Below are 24,842 nucleotides of genomic sequence, written 5' to 3'. Positions count from 1 at the left end.
TCCCCTGCACCTTGTACCCCAGGAGGTGTAGTATTGGTACCATCACAGTTCCTGGACTGATAAGTACTCAGTAAACAATCAATAAATGTATTAATTGATTGATTGATTGGTTGATTGAGGCAATAAAATACTGATTCATTCAGATAATTTTGTACCCCCAAATGCAGGCCAGGCAATGACTGTCTGGAATTTGAAGATGAAGCAGACAAAGAGTTTGCCCCCAGGAGCCCACCAAGCTTATAGGGTGAACAAAATACACACACAAATAACTTTAAAACAAGATGGAAAGTGATGAAAACTAGTGTGCTATAATAAAAGTTGTTTGGAATTTGGAGTCAAAGTTTGAATTTGAGACCTTATTAGCTATTAACTATCTTTAGTGATTTGTCTTTACTGAACCTTAGCCCTGGCAACACCCCAGTTCAGTTAACACAGAATCTCTGGAGATGAGACTCAAATATCTGCATTAAAATTTTTTTTCGAAGTATATTTGATTTACAGTGCTTCAGGTGTACAGCAAAGTGATTCAGATATATATATAGATATATATATATATATATTCTTTTTCAGATTCTTTCCCATTATAGGTTATTGCAAGATATTGAGTATAGTTCCCTGTGCTGTATAGTAGGTCCTTATTGTTTACTGTTTTATATATAGTAGTGTATATGTGTTAATCGCAAACTCCTAATTTATCTTTCCCCATCCTCTGCTATCGCCTTTGGTAACCTTAAGTTTGTTTTCTATGTCTGTGAGTCTATTTCTGTTTTGTAAATAAGTTCATTGGGATCATTTTTTTAGATTCCACATATAAGTGATATCATATGTTATCTGTCTCTGTCTGACTTACTTCACTTAGTATGATAATTTCTAGATTTATCCATGTTGCTGCAAATGGCATTAGTTCATTCTTTTTTATGGCTGAGTAATCCATTGTATATATATACCACATCTTCTTTATCCATTCATCTGTTGATGGACATTTAAGTTGCTTCCGTGTCTTGGCTGTTGTAAATAGTGCTGCTATGAACAATGGGGTGAATGTATCTTTCGAATTAGAGTTTTCATCTTTTCTGGGTATGTGTCCAGGAGTAGGATTGCTGGATCATATGGTAACTCTGTTTTTAGTTTTTTTGAGGAATCTCCATACTGTTCTGCATAGTGACTGCCCAATTTACATTCCCACCAACAGTGTAGGAGGGTTCCCTTTTTTCCACACCCTCTCCAGCATTTATTATTTGTAGACTTTTTTAAAAAAATTTATTTTTGGCTGCGTTGGGTCTTCGTTGCTGCACGTGGGCTTTCTCTAGTTGCGGTGAGTGGGGCTACTCTTCATTGCAGTGTGCAGGCTTCTCATTGCAGTGGCTTCTCTTGTTGTGGAGCGCAGGCTTCAGTAGTTGCAGCATGCGGGCTCAGTAGTTGTGGCTTATGGGCTCTAGAGTGCAGGCTCGGTAGTTTTGGCGCACGGGCTTAGTTGCTCCATGGCATGTGGGATCTTCCCCTACCAGGGATCAAACGCATGTACCCTGCATTGGCAGGCGGATTCTTAACCACTGCGCCACCAGGGAAGCCCTGTAGACTTTTTGATGATGGCCATTCTGACTGGTGTGAGGTGATACCTCATTGTAGTTTTGATTTTCAATTCTCTAATAATTAGCAATGTTGAGCATCTTTTCATGTGCCTACTGGCCATCTGTATGTTTTCTTTGGGAAAATGTCTATTGAGGTCTTCTGCCCATTTTCTAATTACGTTCTTTGTTTTTTGATATTGAGATGTATGAGCTATTTATACATTTTGGATATCAACCCATTATCAGTCATATCATTTGAAAATATTTTCTCCCATTTAGTAAGTTGTCTTTTCATTCTATCAGTGATTTCCTTTGCTGTGCAAAAGGCTTTAAGTTTAATTAAGTGCCATTTGTCCATTTTAGCTTTTGTTTCCTTTGCCTTACGAGAGAGATCAAAAAAATTATTGCTACAATTTATGTCAAAGAGTATTCTGCTTGTGTTTTCTTCTAGGAGTTTTATGACTTCTGTTCTTATGGAACAGTGTTTACCCATTTTGAGTTTATTTTTTTATACAGGGTGAGAAAATTTTCTAATTCTTTTACATGTAGCTATCCAATTTCCCAGCACCACTTATTAAAGAGACAGTCTTTTCCCCATTGTATACTCTTGCTTCCTTTATCATGCACTATAAGTGCATAGTTTTTTCCTGGGCTCTCTATTCTGTTCCATTGATCTATATATCTGTTTTTGTGCCAGTACCAAACTGTTCTGATGACTATAGCTTTATAACCGGGTCTGAAGTGGACACAAGTCACCTCTTCCCCCCGGGGTGTGCTGGCAGCTATCACCTTAGTGGAAGCTGTGGCTGGAGATGGAGGGGCTAGAGCCAGAGCCTGGTGTGAGCCAGGGCTTATCCTGTGCTCAGTGGCTCACAGCACCCTATCCGGGGCAAGACTGTGTCCTAAGTTGTTGGAGCAGAATTCCTGAGGGTCAGGTCTGAGCTGGTTCCATTCCCTCTGAGTGTGTGCTCTCCTGCATCCCAGCATTGATACCTTCGCCCCAGAGGGGAGCAGGGCTGGAGCAAGAAGGGCCGGGGCAGGTGCCCATTGCAAGCAAGGGCCCACTGGGGAGCGGTCCTGGCACACGAGTCAGAGTTCCAGATCGCTCTCCATCTGCCTCTGCTGGGAGCACCAGTAATGGCTGCCATCGCCCCATTCAGATGTAGCGCCAGGTCCAAGCCAGCTCCATCGCCCACAACTACACACTCTTCTCAGTAATGGCAGCCTTCACCCTAGTGGAGAGCTGCACCATGGAGCAAGAGGGACTAGAGTGGGTGCCCCGTGTGGGTTGCAGGAAGCTGGCCAGAGACAAGGCACTTTCAATCTGCTTCCTCCTCCTTGTCTCAGGGAGTCACGAACGAGTGTGCTCTCTTCGCGAGCAGAGTCTAGGGTTCCTGCAGCCCTCCTGTTAGTCCCACTGGTTGTCAAGCCAGCTAATGGGACTCCTCTGCCCAGCATCAGACCCTAGGGCTGGGGTGCCCAATTTGTGGTTTGAACTGCCCACTCCCCAGGGAGGATCTCAGAGCCCATGTAATCCCCCTCTTCCTCTGTGTCCCCTTGCAGGGATGCAGGTCCTGCTGACTGTTTCTCTTCTCTTCCTACCCAATTCCATGTAGATCTTGCTTTACAGCCTTGGCTGTGTAAGAGTGTATCAGTCTCCAATGTGTTTTCAGCGAGAATTGCTCCTCATGGAGATGTATTTTTGATCTGTTCGTTGGGGTGGGTGAACTCAGCATCTTCCTTCTCTGCCACCTTGATCTCCCCCCTCCTCGGTGATCTAGTCTTATGCCCACAATTCAGATAAGGAAACTTAGGATCATGAAGATAAAATTGGCAGTTAGGAGGAATGCATGAAAATAGATCCAGGGATTCCAATTATCCAGCTATTACTTGAATAAGATGGTCTCGATTTGGATCAAAAAGCCCAGCATCCTTTCTGAAGAGAGTAACAGTGATTAGTCAAAGCCTCAAATAATTCACAGCTCCCCTACCCACATTGTTGTTTGGAACACATAGTTGGTGAGCTCTAGTGTCACCCAGCTTGGTGCTACCAAGCTTTGGATGTAGACATATGTTGGTGCCATACCGAGAGAGAGACAGAGACAGAGACAGAGAGACAGACAGAGACAGAGAGAAAGTGTTTGGTCTGTAATGCAGGACTTCTGTCCTGAAATTGTGCTGTAAAGGGGCCTACTTGTCAAAAGCAGGTTTGAGCATACCTGTATAGATAAAATTTTATTCTCAGGGTGAGAATAAAATGAGTTTTATGTTCCTTACACACTCATTGCCTGGTTGTTCCACACAGCCACTGGCACAAGCTGGGTAGCAAGTTACAAAGCGCTTGGCAAAAGCCAGCTGTATCATAGTATGTGCAAGTGGGAACTGACAGGTTAATAACACAACCGCAAGGTTTCTTTGCGTCTAGACTGCTTTTGATTTTTCAGATCCCTCTCATAGCAAATTTTCATTCGTCTGTTATCACTGTAGTCATGACAGAATCTCGTTCAATTTTTAAACCAGGGAGAGATTGTAATTCCCATGTTTCAGACAGAGAGTTTAGATTCAGAGAAGTGAAAGCTTTTCTCAGTCACAGTGGTAGATGGAGAAATGGCCAGAAAGGTATCTCAGTCTCCTGACACTTTTATTAGATACTCTGGATTACCCTGTGTCTCAAAGCTTTGCTTGTTTACCCAAACCCCCTCTTTGCAGCATCTCAGAGATTCTGGACAAGGTGCAAGAAGATGCAGAAGATGTCCTTTTCAGTCTGGGCTTTGGCCAGGAGGACCACAAAGACACTTCTCGAATTCCTGCCCGATTTTTCACCACCCCCTCTCAGGCCAAAGGCATTGATTTCCAGCTCTTCCTGAAGTCCCAGATGCGGAGGATTGAGATGGAAGACCCATGCCTCATGCTGGCCAGTGAGTGTTACCACAGATATATGCTCAACTTCTCTCCCAGCCTCCAGTCATTCACAACAGGGATCAGTGGCTCTAAATCCTATTTTCTCTTGGTCAGCTTCACTCGACCTTTGTCTCTTGTGTCTCTTTCTTCCTATGCTGTCTTCAGTGAAGATAGAGAACTTTGACTTCTGCTTCTCTCTCTTGAAGAAATTGTCTTCAAGAGACCTCATATCACTATTACTTTCTTTAGATCTTCTCTCTTTTAGCTGAATCAAATAGGAACAATGTCTTTAAATCTTGTCCCCATTTTCTATTTCTCAGTTGGAATTATTGAATGTTCCCCATTTATAGCCACTACATTAAAATCATTTCCATTTAGGGCAGTGGTTCTGTTAATTATGTTAAATTGTGAAGGAGTTAATAAAACATTCATATTCATAGGCTTTTCTTCCAGAGAAGGAAGGGCTCAGGAATATTTATTTTAAGTAAGCACGCCAGTGATTCTTATGTATAATTCTTAGACCACACCTAGGGAAACAATGATTTAAGTTGTCCCAATTCCATACTAAGGAAAGATATATAGGGCTTCTCTACCTGGATGAGGGATAAAAGACTCTATTTTATTCTATATGTTACAATATATTTCAAATTATATTCTTTTACAGCCCCCCAACATAGTGTTTCTGATAGTGCTGTTTCAGGTTCTTTGTAACAGATTCAGCTTAAAAACTTGGTAAAACTACGCTTCTGAGCTCCACCTGCTGGAACAAGGATTTTGAGTTGGAGTATTTGCACAAGCACTTTAGATGATTCTTATGCACACTAAAGATTGAGGATGATTTATTGAATTTATTTTATGTGCCAAGTACATAATTAGTTGTTAAATTCTGGAAGAACAACAGCTAGGCAAGAGAAACATGATTCTTGCCTTTAGGACACTTACAGTTTAATGGATATATGGTTTATCACAGTGCTTTTCCAACATGGGTGTATGTATGAATTACTGAAGGATATTGTTAAAATGTGTGGGATACAGTCTGAGAGTCTGTATTTACAATAAATTCCCAAGTAATGCCAATGCTACTGGACTACTGGCCACACTTTGAGAAGCAAAGTCTAGCAGAAATGATATAGTCCATCTAAATTTCTCTACCCCTGTCCATTGCCTAGTAATTGCTATCCCTCAAATTTGCTGCTATCAAAGAAGACTTCTATAACCCTAAAGGTTTCTTACTAAGAAAATAATGTTAGTTTTGCCCTTTTTAGTCATGTTTGACATCTAAGGCAAACACAGTGATAGAGACCATTGTATACTGACAGCAGAAAGGATATGCTAAATCAAGATACAGAAAAGTTTTTCATCCCATATAGAATTAATTTTTGGACTATTTGGGATAGGGAGTCAAAAAGTCAAGAAGGTCAAGAAAGAGAATCCTGGGTGTCAGAAATCTAAATGGGAGAAACGCTGGTAGAGAAAATGGCACCTTCTTTCTGAATTTTGAGTTTTAGGAAGGCTATTGAAGGGAAAGATTCAAGAAGTAATTTGCTGATGACCCCTAGACTCACCATCTTCAACCCTTGCACTCAGGCAGGTTTAAGCAAGTGCAAACACTGGCCGTCACCGCCGATGCCTTCTTCTGTCTCTACTCCTACGTATCTAAGACCCCTGTCCAAAAGTTCACACCATCCCACATGTTCTGGAATTGCAACCCAACTGATGTGCCATCCGTCAAGATTCTGGCCCCAGAACCTGAACCTCACTCACCCAGAGAGCGCCTCCGGAAAGCCATCTCCAAAATGTGCCTGTACACATGCCCACGAGATAGGCTATCACCACCCGACCACACCCCCAAAAGGAACAGTTTAGACCAGGTGGTGTGGGAAGTGATGGACAGAGTGCGAGGAGAGAAGCTGGTCCTCCAGCAAGACCCTGGGTTTGGGCCAGTCCCACAGGGAGATCCTGTGCCCCCCATCAGGGGTACAAAGCTGCCCATTTCTTCCTGTCCATGTGCCCTCTGCTTTAAAGAGGAAACACAGCAGGGGATGTCCACATTGCAAGAACCATCAGAAACTCTGGATTCTAACCCCTGTTGCACACATTCTCTGCCCAGGGCAGATCTACAGTGGAGCACAGACCCTGCACAGGTAAAGAGACAGCTGTGGGGTCTACAAGCCACCAGTAAGGAAGCCCATTTAGCCAAGGATGAGACCTTCTGGAAAAGAAAGAGCAGAGCAAGAAAGAGTCTGTTTCAGAAGAATCCCATGGGCAGGAAGGTTAAATCACTGGACCTGTCCATCATCCAACAGCAATGGAAACAGGGCCAAGAGAGAACAGAACTGCACCGATCTCTAACCCAGCAGCTGCAGGACACTTTGGACTTGGAGGTGAGTGGGTTGAAAGTGAGGGAGAGGCTGGCAGAGAAAGGCTCTGGATTCCTGCCCTTGGGTAAAGGAAATCCAGGCTCCTTTTCCTCGCCAGATATATCAATTCTTGAATTACATTCAGAAACCTTTGGGAATGGGTTAATATACAAGGAGGGAGAAAAAGAAATGAGCCTGGTTTCTTAAGAGTGCCCAGGTTTCTAGCACTATTTTTCTAATTCCTTATCTAATCTGATCTTCACTGAAGTTTCTCATCAAGCACACCTGCCCCTGTCATTTGTGGGATCCACACAAGAGTACAGATAGAGGTTACACACTAGGCTAAACACGATTAAATAAAATCTTCTCTTCTACCTTGACAAGTATGTAACCACAAAGTCCTAGAAGTTCAGGTTCAAATCTAGAATTCTCACTCTTAGGACTTCAGTGCTAGAACATGGCAGGGTTCTGCCATGTGGGCAGAGCCCCTCCCTATCCTGTCCCCTTCTCTTCCCATGGCCAGATCTGCCCTGCACCATAAGGGATTTTGCACATACATATGTGAACACCCCAGTCTGCATATACAAATGCCACAAACCCCCTACCCACACATATAACCACCGTTAGTCATCACTCAGGCCTGGGAGTGCATACACTAGGAGAAATGCTGGTCTTTGAGAGAAAAGACACCAGGCAAAGCCAATGCATTTCCCTGAAACAGGCTTGGGGCCATTTGAATAGCATTTGGGGGGATTCTGGGTATCCAGAGCATGGTCTAGAAGGGGTAGTACAAGATCAAAGTGGACACATCCTCTAGGTCCACCAACTCTTCATCCCATGAGCTCTCTAAAACTCGGAATTCTTCTTGCCTGGGTCTATAGACAGTACTGCCATCAAGTGCTAGAGTCTCGAGGAAAAGCCCTCAAATCCTTGACACAAAGAGAAGCCATGATGATTTGCAGTGTCATTTGCATGTATGTCACCTCTCATTGAATGTAGAGCTGTTCCTGCCTTCCTCACTACCAGGCTCCTACCACAAGAGAAGAGGCCAAGTCTCTCAAGTACATTCAGCCTCTTTCCCTTACAGCTATCTGCCATTCTGCACTTTTCTCCAACACTGGCACTGACTGAGTTCTGCCGGGATCTTGGTTACAGGTGCAAAGCAACAGTGAGGAGGAGGAGAGCCGCTGGCCCAGCAGATCCAGAAACCACCACCTCTACCAGACTTTTGCTGGCAAAGACTCAGGAAGTAAGTGAAGTGGATCTCTCTCTCTCTCTCTCTCTCTCTCTCTCTCTCTCTCTCTCTCTCTCTCTCGTGTGTGTGTGTGTGTGTGTGTGTGTGTGTGTGTGTGTGTGTGTGTGTGGTTCTCAAACCTCGCTGCACATTGTAAGCACATGGGAAGATTTTTAAAAATACTCACAGTGAAGTGTCCCACATCCTGTCTTCTGATTTAATTGGTATGGCGTGGAGCCCAGGGACTGATTTTTTTGCTTTTAAGCTCCTAGGGTAATTCTATTATGGCTGGATAAATACTTTGCTAGATCAGTGGTTCTCAAACTTTAGCATCAAAATCACCTGGAGAGCTTGTGACACTACGGATGGCTGGGTCCCAACTCCCAGAGTTTCTGATTGAATAGATCTGGACAGGGCCTAGGAATTTGCATTTCTAACAAATTCTCAAGTGATGTCAATGCTGTTGGTCTGGTGATCACAGTCTGAGAACTGTTGTTCGGGGGGAAAATTCTGTATAACCTTAATATTCAAAATGTAGTCTGCAGATCAGTAGTATTAGCATCATTTGGGATTTTGTTAGAAATGTGGAATCCCAGCCCTTCCCCACCCCCGACCTAATGGATCAAATTTTATTAAGATCCTTAGGTGATTTACTTGCACATTGAAGTTTGAGAAGCATTGTAGTTTGCAACAGGTGAAGACCAACCGGATGAAGACCAACCATGGAGATTTATACCCCAGCACCTGCATTTAGCTACTTTCTAATCAGCCCAAATCATGGGACTTAGGCAAGAGTCCTCAATGTATCTCACATCTGTGTTCATTTAGGCTCTGAGTTCCATTCTGCAGCTAGGGTCTGACGTACATAGCTCTCCTTCCCTCCTCAAAGAAGGACAGTGAATCTCATGTAGGTAGTTATTGCAGCTAAAATGTCTTTCCTCTAGATATGAGTTTCGAGTATTAACTCTTTCAGAGCTTTCCTTTATTTTTTGAAAATTTTGGCTAAAGATTTATTATTTAAACTAAGCAGAAATTAATCTCCTGCTATTTCAACTGCCTATCCGCTAGGACCACAGAGAATATGGCATCAGAGATAATGATTTTTCCAAGATAGGAAGAATTGAAATATTTCTTGAACTAAGTAAATGAATCATCTTGCTTAGGGTTCCCTCCATTTTGAACATCTCAGTACTATTTACTGCACTTCCTAGTCCAATAGCTTTTTGTTTAACACCAAAATTTCATTGTTACTGGTCCAGAATCACAAAGGTCTTTATGATTCTAACTCCTTTAATTCAAATTATCTGTGGTTTTAGGGTCCTAATCACTCTACTTTCTCTCTAACCCATAACTTTCATCTCCAGATATATAGCTTGTATGTATCAGTCACTCACAAAAGAGGTAAATATCAGAAGACAGCAATCTACTATATGTAGTTGAAAAAATTTAAGATATGGAGTCAAATGACCTACCTCCCACTAGCTCAATAATCTTGCCAAAATCACTTAACTTTGTTTGTTCCTATGAAACCTCACAGAGAGTTTGTGAAGGTAATGTACCATGCTGGAATAACTGTTATGATGTTGCTGTTACTGCTGCTGCTGATTTTAGAAAAGGTCATCATGGGCAAAATATTTAGATCAGTGAATCCCAATCTTACAAGCTTTTTAAAAAATTGCTATTTCCTGGACTCCACCTAATAGAATTAAATACAAATCTCTTAGGTTTGGACTTGGGCATTATTGTTTATTCTTCTTCAAAAGTTTCCTAGTGTTAGCAGTTACCTATTTTTGCATAATAAACCACCCAAAATGTAGTGACTTAAAGGAAAACTTAGTTATTATTTCTTGCTATTTCGTGGGTTTGCTGGGGGGATTCTTCTGCTTGGTTCATCTGGGTTCACTTATGCAGCTGCTTTTGGCTAGTTGACTGGGCTGGCCTAGAAGGTCTAAATGGGCTCACCCTATTGGTGCTAGCCTTGGTGCTGAAGCTCGCTGCTGACTGTCAGCCAGGCAGGCACTCTCTCCATGTGGTGAGTCATTCTTCAGTAGTCTAACTTGTCTTTCTTACGTGGATGTTCAGCAAAAACTGAAGTTGCAATGGCTCTTTTTAAGGATGTGTTTTAAGTTGTACAATGCCCCCTCTACCGCATGTTATTGCTCAAGTCAAAGCACAAAGCCAACCTAGATTCAAAAGGAAGGAAAACAGACTTTACTTTTTTAATAGGAGTGGCAAAGTCACACTGTGAAAAGGCAATGTGGAATGGGAGGGTTGCTGTGGGCATCTTTATAAACAGTCTATCACAGTGATTCTGGCACCCCATGAGGGTTAAGAAAGACTAGTTTAATTAAAGGGCTTTATCCTCACATATTAAAGATGCCCTGAGGCTAAGCTCTTATTCTAAAGCTCATTGAAACTCAGCCACAGCATACGAAATTTGAAAAGGAAATTAACTGCTAAACTTATCAAATTCAAATAGAAAATGTGGAGTATATGCACCACAGCTAGGTTTCCCTGCCAAAAAATTTAATTTATTCTAAAATAGCAAAACAAAGCCTTGCTCAAGTGTTAGTTGTCCAGCAGATGTCAGCCTCGCACAAGAAAATGCCAAGATGTCCAGCAAAGCAGGCTGTGCAGGACCTATATGATTATACCTTTCTAGACAATTCATGCAATACCCAAAACATCAGTTCCTCTCACAAACGTCCCATCTTTGACTAAAGGTCAGTATACAGAAATATTGGAATTGAGTTGCCAGGGAGGAAGTTTCTAGGAGTTAAACATTTCAAATAAGTAACTAGATGTAACTAGACTCCATTTTCTGCTAGGGTGATGGGATTTCATTACAGCAGGAGTTACTGTGGTTAGAGATGCTGTATTTCACTTATTCTAAGATGTACATTTTTCTGCACTTGAATATCTCTGAAATAGAATGGGTCTAACAATTGGCAGTGTCAACCAATATACTTGTGTGTGGGGGGGTGTATGTATATATATAAAATACATATACTTGTCTTCTTAATGGAATACAAAAATAATTATGTCTTACAAACAATGATTTATCAGATTCAATGAAACACAGTAACTTTAGAAATTCAATGCACTTAGCCTCTCAGGTAAATGAGGAGGTGATTTTATAGATTTTCCTTTTATGATTCCCCTAGAAAAATGAGAGATCTCTTCTTCACTGACACAGACTTCAGCTGAGGCAGGGGGTCACAGTGGTTCCCAAATCATTCCAATGTTCTATGAGTTTCTTTAATAATCTTCTCACAAAGCTATTAGCTATCTCTCTCAATCCACTCCTCTATCATCCTTTAAGAGATCACAAGGAGTGGGAAGTAGCTATGAAAACAGCTCAGTACTGCCAAGATTAAAGACTGCATAAGAAACATGGGTAGGGAAATTCACTCACCACTATGAAAGGCAGAACTAGGTGGGACAGTTCCTCAGATCTACTGCCCCTTCCAGGATCTGTAATTATCTCCCAGAATCTCTGTATCTAGTCCCAGGTGTTAATCTACTACTTGTTATCAAGCATAGGAGAGGTGCAAGCATGGATAGGAAGTGGTAGCAGCACCCAGCCAGCAACTGTGTCTAGTTGTGTGGTCCTCATATTTCACAAAGACACTCACTTGAAGAGGCAAATAGGGGTTGGAACCCAGCTCTACTGAGGTTACCTTCCATAATCTCAAGGGTCTTCTTCTTCTAAGAGGGAGTTTCTTTTTTTCCCCTAATTTATCTATATAAGATGAGCGCCTTTCTGTAATTAGCACAAGGGCACATTTTCTGTTAAAAGAGGATCTTGTTCCCAGCTATCAGCTTTCATCCCTCCCACTCCATCTTTTAGTCTCTTCCAGAGAAGTCTTAATCTTCCTCCAAGTTCCTGGCAAAGAATGACACTCATCCCTCATAATTTGCACCTTGCTCAAGAATTTCAACTTCACGGCCCTTTTATTGGTGCCCTGTTGCTGAAATTTAAATCATTTGACCTTTACCACATTTATGAGAAGCAAGGCTAAGGAGAACATTTTTATTTTTATTTTGTTGTTGTTGTTGTTTCTTTTACCAGATCTGAGGTAGCACAGCATAATATATATCCTGTTTGTGAAGTGATCATATCTAGAGGTGAGAGGTTTCATTTTATTGTCAACACTGCTAGCAGCAAGTGGGAGAAGAGTCAGGAAGGATTAGGTGGGGAGGCTGGTGCAGAGCATAGGATAAAGAAGAAAACTAGTCTGAGATAATCCCAAATGGTGGGTAACTCAACACACTATCTGTTTGTACTTGGTGGAAACTCTGTGAGCCAGGTAGCTACAGACTTGCTCTTTGATGAAAGATTTTGCCATATGACTAATATTAACAATAACAAATATATATAGTGCTTATTACATGTCACACACTATCCTTAGCACTTTGTGGGAATTAAATCATTTAATCCTGTGATATAAGTTGTTTTATTGTTCCCCATTTTATAGGTGATGACCCTGGGCACAGTTATTTTTATACCAAAATAAATTCTCAAGAGGAACTATCAGATAGGAAGTGTAGGGAGAGACAAGAACAGGGAGAGGAAAGAGAGAGAGGACTATGAGAATGTGATAATTATTTTTCTGCCTCATTTACAATTCTTACCAAGGTTGTTTTGTGTCTGTGGGGGAAATATAATTAAAAACAAAATCTTCTGCCACCCCAGAATCCCTCTCCAGAAAGGTATAAGAGAAAGAAAAAAGTTTTGTTTTTGAATAAGCATTAAACCAGAATATGATGTGCATCGCAGGCAAAAGATGTGCTAAAGAGACTGCAGAGACAGAAAGGGATCTTACCCTCTTATATATGCAAGAAGATACAACCCATTACATACATGTTGTCAAAATAAACAATAACTAGTCCTCAAGTAAGAGGACTTGACAGCACCATTTTTCACACATAGTTCATCCTAGATTCACCTGGTAACTGAGGTGGCCAACCATATTAGCTAATTGCCTTTAGCCAAAGGAATAATAAATACCTCTCATGTTTTTATGGCAATTCGTGATTTTGCAGTTGGAGCCAGGCATCTAAGTTAGACTGGAGACTGGGAGATGGGGGCTCTATTATCCTTGATACATTTCAAAGCAATGGCTTCCATATCCTTGAGAGAGACATTTCTGGTTTGTAAAGGTGTCAAGGGGCTTATTTAGCCTTTAAAAAAGATTTACATACATTTCAAAGAAACAAAGAATTTACAAGTTTCCTAAAGAAACATGTTTTAACCTGCCAGGTGAGTGACCTGCCCCTGTGCACTACTCCCCCATGGCCCTACCAAAGTGGCCAGGTGAGCACAGCCCACACAGGGAATGCTCCTTGAGTCAACCTAGTTCTGATGGCCAATAGGATTGCCTTTCTGGGCTCCACAGGTCTGAAACAATTAGAGAGATAGTTCTTGGCTGGCTACCACCCCCAGGGCACTGCACAGACAGCAGACTGAAACAACCCCCAGTCTTCCCGTGCAAAAGGCCTATTTACTTGTCCTGGAGCATCAGCCTGAGAAGTAGGGTTCAAGTTAACCACACATCTAGATGCTACAGAAGTGTTCTCAGGGAACATTAGCCAGTACTCTCACTTGACTTCACTACAACTCACCAGTACCTCACAGAAAGGTGCTTATACACTCAACTGGAGCCCAGAATTTTGTAACATTCTCAAAGGGACACCTCCGGGTTCTTGGTCTTGATGCCAGCAGAGTCTACAATTTCAGTCCCACAGGACCGTATATATATTTGCATATCTTAAAAGCTGCTGCCTGAAGGTCTAACTTTCAATCAGCCCAAAACTGAGATCCCTCCTCTAGGACACTCACAGGTCATGGCACATTCTCAACAACTGGGACCTACCAAGAATAAATCAGGCTGCTTAGACAAACACAAATGTTTGAGAGACAACAAGCTAAGGAAAGGTTAAATGATAAGGTTCATCTCCTACACAAGGCCATTCCATCAAGACTGGGAGACCTAGCTATTTCACATAGAAACAACACAGAGAGTCAAGCAAAAATGAGGAGTCAAAGGAATATGTTTCAAATGAAAGAGCAAGATAAAAACCCAGGGAAAAGAAACAAAGAAACCTCAATGAAACGGAGACAAGTAATTTACCTGATAAAGCATTCAAAGTAATGGTCATTAAAGTGCTCACCAAACACAGGAGAAGAATGGATAAACACAGTGAGAACTTTAAACAAAGTTATAGATAATAGAAGAAAGTAGAAAACAAACCTCACAGGTTTGAAGAATACAATAACTGAACTGAAATGTACACTAGCAGTGTTCAACAGCACGCTAGATGAAGCAGAAGAAAGAATCAGTGATCTGGAAGACATGGCAGTGGAACTCACCCAACAGAGCAGCAAAAAGAAAAAAGAAATTTAAAAAGTGAAGATAGCTTAAAGGACCTATGAGGCAACATCAACAGGAATAACATTTGAATTGTAGGGGTACCAGAAGGAGAAGAGAGAAAGAAAGGGACAGAAAACATATTTGAAGAAATAATGGCTGAAAATGTCCCTAACTTGGTGATGGAAACAGACATCTAGATCCAAGAAGCCCGGAGTATTCCACACAAGATGAGCCCAAAGAGAGCCACACCAAGATTATAATTAAAATGTCAAACATTAAAGATAAAAAGAGAATCTTAAAAATAGCAAGAGAAAAACAACTTGTTATGCAGAAGCTAACCCCCATAAGACTATCAGCCAATTTCTCGCAAAAACTGCGGGCTGGGAGTGGCATGATATATTCAAAGTGCTGAAAGAAATAAACTTCCAACCAATTGATACTCTACCCAGCAAGGTAATCATTTAGAATTGAAAAAAAGATAAAGAACTTTCCAGACAAACAAAAGCTAAAGGAGTTCATCACCACTAAACCAGTCTTGCAGTAAATGTTAAAGAACCTTCATTAAGCTGAAAAAAGGGGGCACTAATTACTAACAAGAGAACATATGAAAGTGAAAATCTCACTGGTAAAGGTAAATATATATTAAAGGTAGTGGATTAATAACTTATAAATCCAGTACGAAGGTTAAAATACAAAAGCAGTAAAAATAACTAGAACTAAAATAATTAGGTAAGAGGTACACAAAATAAAAAGATGTAAAATGTGACATCAAAAACACAAAATGTGAAACAACAAGGTCCTACTATATAGCAGAGGGAACTATATCCAATCTCCTGGGACAAACCATAATGGAAAAGAATATTTTAAAAGAATGTATAATGTGAAAAACTGAGTCACTTTGCTGTACAGCAGAGATTTGTACAACATTGCAAATCCACTATACTTCAATTAAAAAGCAAAAATAAATTAAAATAAAAAACACAAAATTTGGATGGGGGGGTTAAAATATAGAGTTTTAGAATGCATTCAAACTTAACTTGCTATCAACTTAAATATATCAAAACTCTCAACAAAGTGGGCATAGAGGGAACATGACTCAGCATAATAAAGGCCATATATGACAAGCCCACAGCCAGCATCATACTCAATGGCGAAAAGCTGAAAGCTTTTCGTTTAAGATGAGGAGCAAGGAAAGGATGATCACACTCACCACTTTTATTCAACATAGTACTGGAAGTCCTAGCCAGAGCAATTAGTCAAGAAAAAGAAATAAAAGGCATCCAAATTGGAAAGAAAGAAGTAAAATTGTCACTATTTGCAGATGACATGATTTTATATATGGAAAACCCTAAAGCCTCCTCCAAAAAACTGTGAGAACTAATATATAAATTCAGTAAAGGTGCAGGATACAAAATTGATAAACAAAAATCTGTTGCATTTTTAAACACTAACAATGAGCTATCAGAAAGAGAAATTAAGAAAACAATCCCATTTATAATTGCATCATAAAGTAAATTAAAATACCTAGAATAAATTTAACCTAGGAGGTGAAAGACCTCTACACTGAAAACTATAAGACATTAATGAAAGAATTGAAGAAGACACAAATAAATGGAAAGATATTTTGTGCTCATGGAGTAGAAGAATTAATATTATTAAAACTTCCATACTACCCAAAGCAATATACAGATTTAGTACGATCTCTTTCAAAATACCAAGGGTATTTTTCACAAAAATCAAATACACAATCATAAAATTTATATGGAATCACAAAAGATCCTGAACAGCCAAAGTAATCTTGAGAAAGAAAAACAAAGCTGGAGGCATCACACTCCCCGATTTCAAACTACTACAAAACTATAGTAATAAAAAGAATATGGCATTGGCATAAAAACAGACACATAGATTGATGCAACAGATAAGAGAGCCCAGAAATAACCCCACCCGTATATGGTTAACCAATTTACAACAAAGGGGGCAAGAAGATACAGTGAAGAAAGGAGAGTCTCTTCAATAAATGATGTTGAGAAAACTAGACAACCACATGCAGAAGTATGAAACTGGACCACTATCTTACACCATACCTAAAAATTAACTCAAAATGGATTAAAGACTTGAATGTAAAACCAGAAACCATAAAAATCCTAGGAAAAAAAAGCATAGGCAGTAAGCTCCTTAACACTGATCTTAGCAATATTTTTTTTTTTGGCTCTGACTCCAGAAACAATGGAAACAAAGCAAAAATAAACACATAGGGCTATATCAAACTAAAAAGCTTCTGCACAGTGAAGGAAACCCATCAACAAAATAAAAAGGCAACCAACTGAATGCGAGAAGATATTTTCAAATCATATACCCAGTAAGTGGTTAATATCCAAAGTATGTAGGAACTCATATAACTCAATTAATAAGAAAAACAAACAATCTATTTAAAAAATAGGCAGGGTCTGAATAGACGTTTTTCCAAGGAAGACATACAGATCAGGTCAATAGGTACATGAAAAGATGCTCAACATCACTAATGCAAGTCAAAACCACAATGTGATCTCACCTCACACCTGTCAAAATGGTAAAAAAGACAACAAATATCAAGTGTTGGCAAGGATGTGGAAAAAAGAGAACCCTCATGAACTGCTGATGGGAGTGTAAATTGGTGCAGCTGCTATGGAACACAGTATGGCGGTTCCTCAAAACATTAAAATTAGAACTACCAATAATTGCTTTTCTGAGCGTTTATCCAAATAAAATGAAAACACTAATTTGAAAAGATATATGCACCCTTGTGTTCATTGCAGCACTATTTACAATAGCCAAGGTATGGAAACAACCTGTGTCCATCAATGGATAAATGGATAAAGAAGAGGTGGTATATGTATACAATGGAATACTACTCAGCCATTAAAAAAAAAAGAAATCTTACCATTTTCAACAACATACATGGACCTCAAGAGTATAAAGACGCAGACCTACTAGAGAATGGACTTAAGGACACGGGGAGGGGGAAGGGTAAGTTGGGACAAAGTGAGAGAGTGGTAGTGTATATATGGACATATAAACACTACCAAATGTAAAATAGATAGCTAGTGGGAAGCAGCTGCATAGCACAGGGAGATCAGCTCGGTGCTTTGTGACCAGCTAGAAGGGTGGGATAGGGAGGGTGGGAGGAAGGGAGATGCAAGAGGGAAGAGATATGGGGATATATGTATATGTATAACTGATTCACTTTGTTATAAAGCAGAAACTAACACACCATTGTAAAGCAATTATACTCCAATAAAAATAAAAAGAGTATTATGCTAAAGGAAATCAGTGTGACAGAGAAGACAAATACCATATGATTGCACTTCTATGTGGAATCTAAAACCAAAACAAACAAACAAAACAAAACTCATTATACAGAGAACAGATGGGGGTTGCCAGAGGGGTAAAGTGTTGGAGGGTAAGTGAAATGGGTTACGGGGATCAAGAGGTACAAACTTTCAGTTATAAAATAAATAAGCTATGGGGATATAGTATACAGCCTGGATACAGTAGTCAATAATATTGTATTGCAAATTTGAAAGTTGCTAAGAAAGTAAATCTTAAGAGTTCTCATCACCCACCCCCCCCACACACACAAAAGAACCATGCTTTAAGAAAAGGGGGGTGGAGGCAAAGCCTATTTCTCAACAAGGAAATTTGACTTCTTATTTTGAATCTGTATTTGCCATTACACTTCTTTGCGTCTTTGTTTCTCTTCCTTTGCTTTCCCTTTGTCTGTACTGCCTCATTCTTCTTTGGAACTGTGGAAGGCAGAAGAGTAATTTCTATATGCATAACATAATGTTCATTTTCTGAGTTACACATTTCACATATTCCAATGGATTACCGAGGCTGTATCCAAGGCAGTCACGCCACATGGCTTCATGTGTCAACATTCACATAGACTGTGGTGTAAGCATTCCTCCTGGAGATGTGCAGAGCAGAGGCCCTGGCTCTATCCACACCACCTCACCTAGCCCTTCATGTGAATGGCCTTTAGTGATTATATAACCTTTTTGGGGATATTATCTCACATAAACCTTATAATCACATAGAGAGCAAAAACCGTTTTATGCTTGACAAGGCTCAGAGCAGGAAAATTACTTAGCAAGATTATGTAATTAGTTAGTTAATATCAGAATCAGAGCTAGAACTTAGGTCTCCTGACTCCAAACCAGTGCTGTTTTCATCAGTGCACACTGCCCAGAGTGTGCAGGAGCTCGGACTGTAGCTGTGGATCAGAGCAAGTCTCACTACCTGTACTTGAATCTGACCTTCATTAACTTGTGCCCTAACCCTTTGAGCTAAGCACCAATAACCTCACTACCTTTGTCAACACTGAATTTTGCTTGCCTTCTTATAAACTCACTGGCAAGATGAGTGTTATGCAGGTTAAGCAGGAACACTCACAGGCCACTTGGAGCTCATAGTTTAGTGAAAGACATGATAGGAAAATCCACAATTACTTTGATTTAATTTCATCAAATGCCATAGGGACATAGAAAAATGAACTTCCCAGAGGATGACATGTCCAGGTGAATCTGGACAGATGAGTAAAGGTTGAACACGGGAAAGTTATGGGGGGAGGTAGAAGAAGAAACAAGACATTGATATCCTAGGCAGAGAGAAAACATGTTCAAAGGCAAAGAGGAATGGAATGTCATAATACTGTATCTTCAGAAGCTACACCTTCTGCCTAGTGGTCGAAAGGGAATATGTGGGAGAAGATCAAAATTAAGAATAGGAAAGATAAATAGAAATCAGATTATGAAACAAAGTCTTCCGTGTTATTTTCAGTGTTTTGATTTAGTCTAGGAAGATAGGAAACTACTTAAAATTTTATGAAGGAAGTGACATGATTAGATTTATCTTTTAGAAAGATCATTCTAGTAGAGGTATGGGAGATGGATTAAATAGGGAGCCAGTGGAGTAGGGAAAATCATCTAAGGGTCTACCACAAAAGATAGAGGAGAAATGTAATGACCAGAAGTAAGACAAGAGTGCTGGGAATAGAGAGGAAGGAGAGTGAGATTTTGAGATATTTAATATGTACAATGGCTAAGCCTAAGACCAACCATATTTGTGTTTGTGGGAGAGGGAAGGGATGAGAAAAATAAAGGAACACAGAGAAATTTGCAGGTTTCATCTTAGGTAACTAAGTGAATATTAATGCCCTTTTATTAAGAACAAAATACAGTAGAAGCAACAAGTTGGAAGGCAAATATTTTAAAGTATAAGTTTAAAAAGGCAAAATACTGCTTCAAGAAAGAAGGTGTAGTGTTCAGTAACATATGTCATAAAATATCCACTAGGAAAGACAATGCAACTATACCTTTGGATTTTCCACTAGAAAATGATTAGGAAACTTGATAACAGTATTTTTATTTGTGTGACAGGGCTTTACAATATTAATGTGAAAAATGAATAGGAAATTATGCAAACAAAGTAGGTAAAGGGGTCAAGAGACTCTAAGGAGTGTTTTGTTTTGTTTTGTTTTCTAGGATGTGGAAGTTTTAAGCATGTATATTTGCTGAAGGAAAAGAATCAATAGGGTGGAGAAGGCCGTGGTTCAGGAGGGAAGGGAAATGAGGATGTGAGGTCAACAGAGAGCTGGAATGAGTTGAGATCCAAAGCACTTTTGGAGGGTTTAGCCAGGAACTGAGGTACTGATCTTTGAGTTTAGAGGAAAGGAAAAAGGACAGATGTGAATACAGTTACATTGGTTGTCTGGAGAAGAGGTCAAGAAATATATGCTTACTGGTTTCTCTCTTTTTCCTGTTGGGTCATCATTAAAAGCATGAGGCAGGAAATCTGAGGAGGATCATAAAGATTTGAGATCACCACTATGGAGAAAGGACAAGAATAATATTTATTAATAGAAATATGTATTAATAGTCAAATTGGTGAATAACATCAAGGCTCAGCTCAAGGTGCAGAACATGGATTGGGAATAGTTTTGTCATTTTCTCCAGCAGTGCTCAGCAGTCTATACAAAAGAATAAGAATAAAAGCATAGGTATACTTTTATAAGTCTAAACATTAAGAAGTGAACTTTTTCAGGAATCTCATTTCATGGTGAGAAGAGCAGAAAGCCTAAGTCACATGACTCTTTGATGCCATTGCTGCTGCTGCTAATAACTTTAAATATTACTTATAGTAGTGAGAAACATTTCCCCAGGTAGGGTATAAAAGTTTCTACCAATCCAGTACACAAAGTTGTCTCAAAGATGCATGATGTGACAAACAACCCAATCAAAAAATGAGCTGAAGACCTAAATAGACATTTCTCCAAAGAAGACATACAAGTGGCCAACAGGTGCATGAAAAGATGCTCAACATCACTAATTATCAGAGAAATGCAAATCAAAACTACAATGAGGTATCACCTCACACCAGTCGGAATGACCATCATTAAAAAATCCACAAACAATAAATGCTGGAGAGGGTGTGGAGAAAAGGGAACCCTCCTACACTGTTGGTGGGAATGTAAATTGGTGCAGGCACTATGGAGAACAGTATGGAGGTTCTTTTAAAAACTAAAAATAGTGTTACCATATGATCCAGCAATCCTACTCCTGGGCATATATACAGAGAAAACTCTAATTCAAAAAGATACATGCACACCAATGTTCATAGCAGCACTATTTACAATTGCCAAGACATGAAAGCAACCTAAATGTCCACAGACAGATGAATGGATAAAGAAGATATGGTATATATACACAATGAAATATTACTCAGCCATAAAAAAGAATGAAGTAATGCAATTTGCAGCAACATGGATGGACCTAGAGATTATCGTACTAAGTGAAGTAAGTCAGACAGAGAAAGACAAATATCATATGATATCACTTATATGTGGAATCTAAAAAATGATACAAATGAAATTATTTACAAAATAGAAACAAACTCACAGACATAGAAAGCGAACTTATGGTTACCAAAGGGGATAGTGGGAGAGGGGGAGAGATAAATTAGGAGTTTGGGATTAACAGATACACACTACTATATATAAAACAGATAAACAACAAGGTCTTACTGTATGGCACAGGGAATTGTATTCAATATCTTGTAATAACCTATAATGAAAAAGAATATTTGTATGTGTAACTGAATCACTTTGCTGTACACCTGAAACTAACACAACATTGTAAATCAACTATACTTCAATTTTTTAAAAAATGCATGATGTGTTTCTTTTAAATTCCCATTGCAGCCTTTCACCACCACCACAGCACATGCTCTGACAGCAGCGGCTTCATAGAAGAGCCTAACTCCCACCTCCTCTTGCAGGAGGCTGTATGGCCTCCAATATCCAGGTCCTGCTCCCTGGCCCTACAAACTCCTGATCTCAGTAGGAGAAAAGCAGCATGGTACACCGGACAGAAGACCAGAGTAAGAGACTTGGAATCTCCATCCTGATGCTATCATGAACAGCATGCATAGAGACAGACCTTAGGCAGTCACTTCATTTCTCTTTGGTTTTTCTACTCTGTGGGTATTAGAATACATGATCTACATGGTAGGGACAGTGGTAACCTGGACAAATACTTAATTTTCTCTCAAGCTTTGACACTGCCTAGGACAGTTAGAAGATATAAGGATGATCAAATTTCAGGAACAAGGGTTGCTACTGGAATACCCTCAAAGGGCTCAAGCTAAATGAGGAAGCACAAATCCCACTTTCAGACCCTGAAACCTTGGTGCAGCCTACAGTAGGAATCCCCCTGATCCTCTATTCATCCCCCTGTGCTCCCAATTAAATTCCAGGAAGTCTTCCACCATACCGGTGTCTTGTTTTTCTTCTTGAGGCCTCATCCAAGGAGATCCACTTGGAGCCTCCCCACTAAAACCATTTTCTCCCTGTATCCTAAATTTTGGATCTTTATAGGAAAAGAGATGAGCGGGATTCAGAGTCCCTCCTCTTGGCCATTGCAAAAAATTCACAGTATTTTCTGCTGGCAGAAAACAATACAAATAAAAATATGTTTTTAAACCTTGGCATTTTTTAAAAAGAATAAGCAGTTGTGGTTTGTGTCAGAAGGAAAATGTTTTGTCAATAAACAGAGCTTGAACACTGACAGGATTCTACCAGGCCATATGTGGTATAGAGCATTTTAGATACATTCCTTCTCGAAGAAAATTTTAGTAGGGTGGGAGAGGTCACATGCGCGCGCACGCTTACAGTAATGTATTACTTGGTTGCCTAATACACTGCAAGATAGTGTATGGTAGACAATTAGAATATTGCCTACCATACCAGTAAACAAAGGATGTCACAGTCATCAGCGACTGCAGTGACTGCAGCCCTTCAACGTGAGTCGGTGAGCCCTGAGGAAACTCAGGATATGAAAACACAGTATACTGGCCCCAGATAGCCGAGGTGCATATCAAAGGAATGATTTCAGTGAGCCCGTACTCCTGCATCTTCTCATACATAGAAAAGCGCTAAATTCCTTAACTTGACATATCTGATTTTCTTTAATTAACAGTAATCTTTTGATGTTCCCGACTACCTGCCCTTTGTTACAAAACTCCTGTGTATCCTAGCTCCCCTCCCTTGCCTCCTCAGAGCGGTACTCTCAGGGTTATTGAGATTCTGCCTCCCAGGCTTGAAGTCCTAAAAATTCCCACCAAATAAAACATAACTCTCAGGGCTTCCCTGGTGGCGCAGTGGTTAAGAATCTGCCTGCCAATGCAGGAGACTTGGGTTCGAGCCCTGGTCCCGGAAGATTCCCACATGCCGCAGAGCAACTAAGCCCGTGCGCCACAACTACTGATGCTGTGTGCCACACCTACTGAAGCCCACATGCCTAGAGCCCATGCTCCACAACAAGAGAAGCCACCGCAATGAGAAGCCTGTGCACTGCAACAAAGAGTAGCCCCCACTCACTGCAACTAAAGAAAAGCCCAGGCACAGCAATGAAGACCCAATGCAGCCAAAAGTAAATAAATAAATTTATTTAAAAAATAATAATAACTCTCAACTTTTAGGTTGTGAATAATTTTTCAGTCGACAATAGCAAAGATCAGGAGAGAGGGATGAGAGAGAAAGGATAACCATGAGTGTTAGAGAAAAAAAAAATCGTACCAGATATTATGAGCAAACAGAACTCTATTTTATTTTGATACTATTGCCAGTCATAGAGCATAAGCCAGTCTGGTTGCCTAGCTAGGTGGAAACAAAGGGCTGGAGAGTTTTTAAGAGCTGTAGTGGCAGGCATCTTAGACCATCTCTGTTTGCTAATTGTCCTTACCCAAAGGAAAAGTAAACTTTCTCGTATCTTCTTGACAAGAGATAGTTTTGCAACTTGGAATTAGCCCTCCTCCCCCCACCCCTAAGTTAGGCTCCTACCCTCCCACAGAAACTGGGGAAACTTATCCATTCTTTTCTAGATTCTTTTGCCATATAGGCCATTACAGAGTATTGACTAGAGTTCCCTGTGCTCTACAGTAGGTCCTTATTAGTTATCTGTTTTACATACAGTAGTGTGTATATGTCAATCCCAATCTCCCAATTTATCCCTCCCCATCCTTTCCCCCCCACTGGTAAGCATAAGTTTGTTTTCTACATCTGTGACTCTATTTCTGTTTTGTAAATAAGTTCATTTGTATCATTTTTTAAGATTCTACATATAAGCAATACCATATGATATTTGTCTTTCTCTGTCTGACTTATTTCACTCAGTATGACAATATCTAGCTCCATCCATGTTGCTGCAAATGGCATTATTTCGTTCTTTTTTATGACTGAGTAATATTCCATTTGTGTGTGTCTGTGTGTGTGTGTGTGTATACACACACACAATGAATATATATATATATATATATATATATATATATATATATATATATATATATCACATCTTCTTTATCCATCCTTCTGTTGATGGACATTTAGGTTGCTTCCATGTCCTGGCTATTGTAAATAGTGCTGCAGTGAACACTGGGGTGCATGTATCTTTTCGAATTATGGTTTTCTACAGATATATGCCCAGGAGTGGGACTGCCAGATCATATGGTAGCTCTATTTTTAGTTTTTTAAGGAACCTCCATACTGTTCTTCATAGTGGCTTTACCAATTTACATTCCCACCAACAGTGTAGGAGGGTTTCCTTTTCTCCACACCCTCTCCAACATTTATTGTTTGTAGATTTTTTGATGATGGCCATTCTGACTGGTGTGAGGTGATACCTCATTGTGGTTTTGATTTGCATTTCTCTAATAATTAGCAGTGATGAGCATCTTTTCATGTGCCTATTGGCCATCTATATGTCTTCTTTGGAGAAATGTCTATTTAGATCTTCTGCCCATTTTTTGATTGGGTTGTTTGTTTTTTGATGTTGAGCTGCATGAGTTGTTGGTATATTTTGGAGATTAA

At 40.0% G+C, this 24,842-nt stretch overlaps 1 protein-coding gene across 2 annotated transcripts in view; it reads left to right on the top strand.

The window, feature by feature from the left end:
* Nucleotides 1-24,277, top strand: part of TESPA1 (thymocyte expressed, positive selection associated 1) — a 48,090-nt gene extending 23,813 nt beyond the window's left edge. For both annotated transcript variants that reach the window (XM_082350980.1, XM_082350981.1), the window contains 4 exons: nucleotides 4,281-4,489; nucleotides 6,060-6,856; nucleotides 7,988-8,081; nucleotides 21,678-24,277. In XM_082350980.1, the coding sequence (XP_082207106.1) occupies nucleotides 4,281-4,489; nucleotides 6,060-6,856; nucleotides 7,988-8,081; nucleotides 21,678-21,883 (1,306 nt within the window). In that variant the 3' untranslated portion in view covers nucleotides 21,884-24,277. The remainder of the gene's footprint in view (nucleotides 1-4,280; nucleotides 4,490-6,059; nucleotides 6,857-7,987; nucleotides 8,082-21,677) is intronic.
* Nucleotides 24,278-24,842: the final 565 nt, after the last annotated feature.

This window comes from Balaenoptera borealis, assembly GCF_965194805.1.
Source record: "Balaenoptera borealis genome assembly, chromosome: 13".
NCBI classification, from domain to species: Eukaryota; Metazoa; Chordata; class Mammalia; order Artiodactyla; family Balaenopteridae; genus Balaenoptera; species Balaenoptera borealis.
Note: the sequence above shows the minus strand (reverse complement) of the source record. Positions and strands in the feature narration are given on the sequence as shown.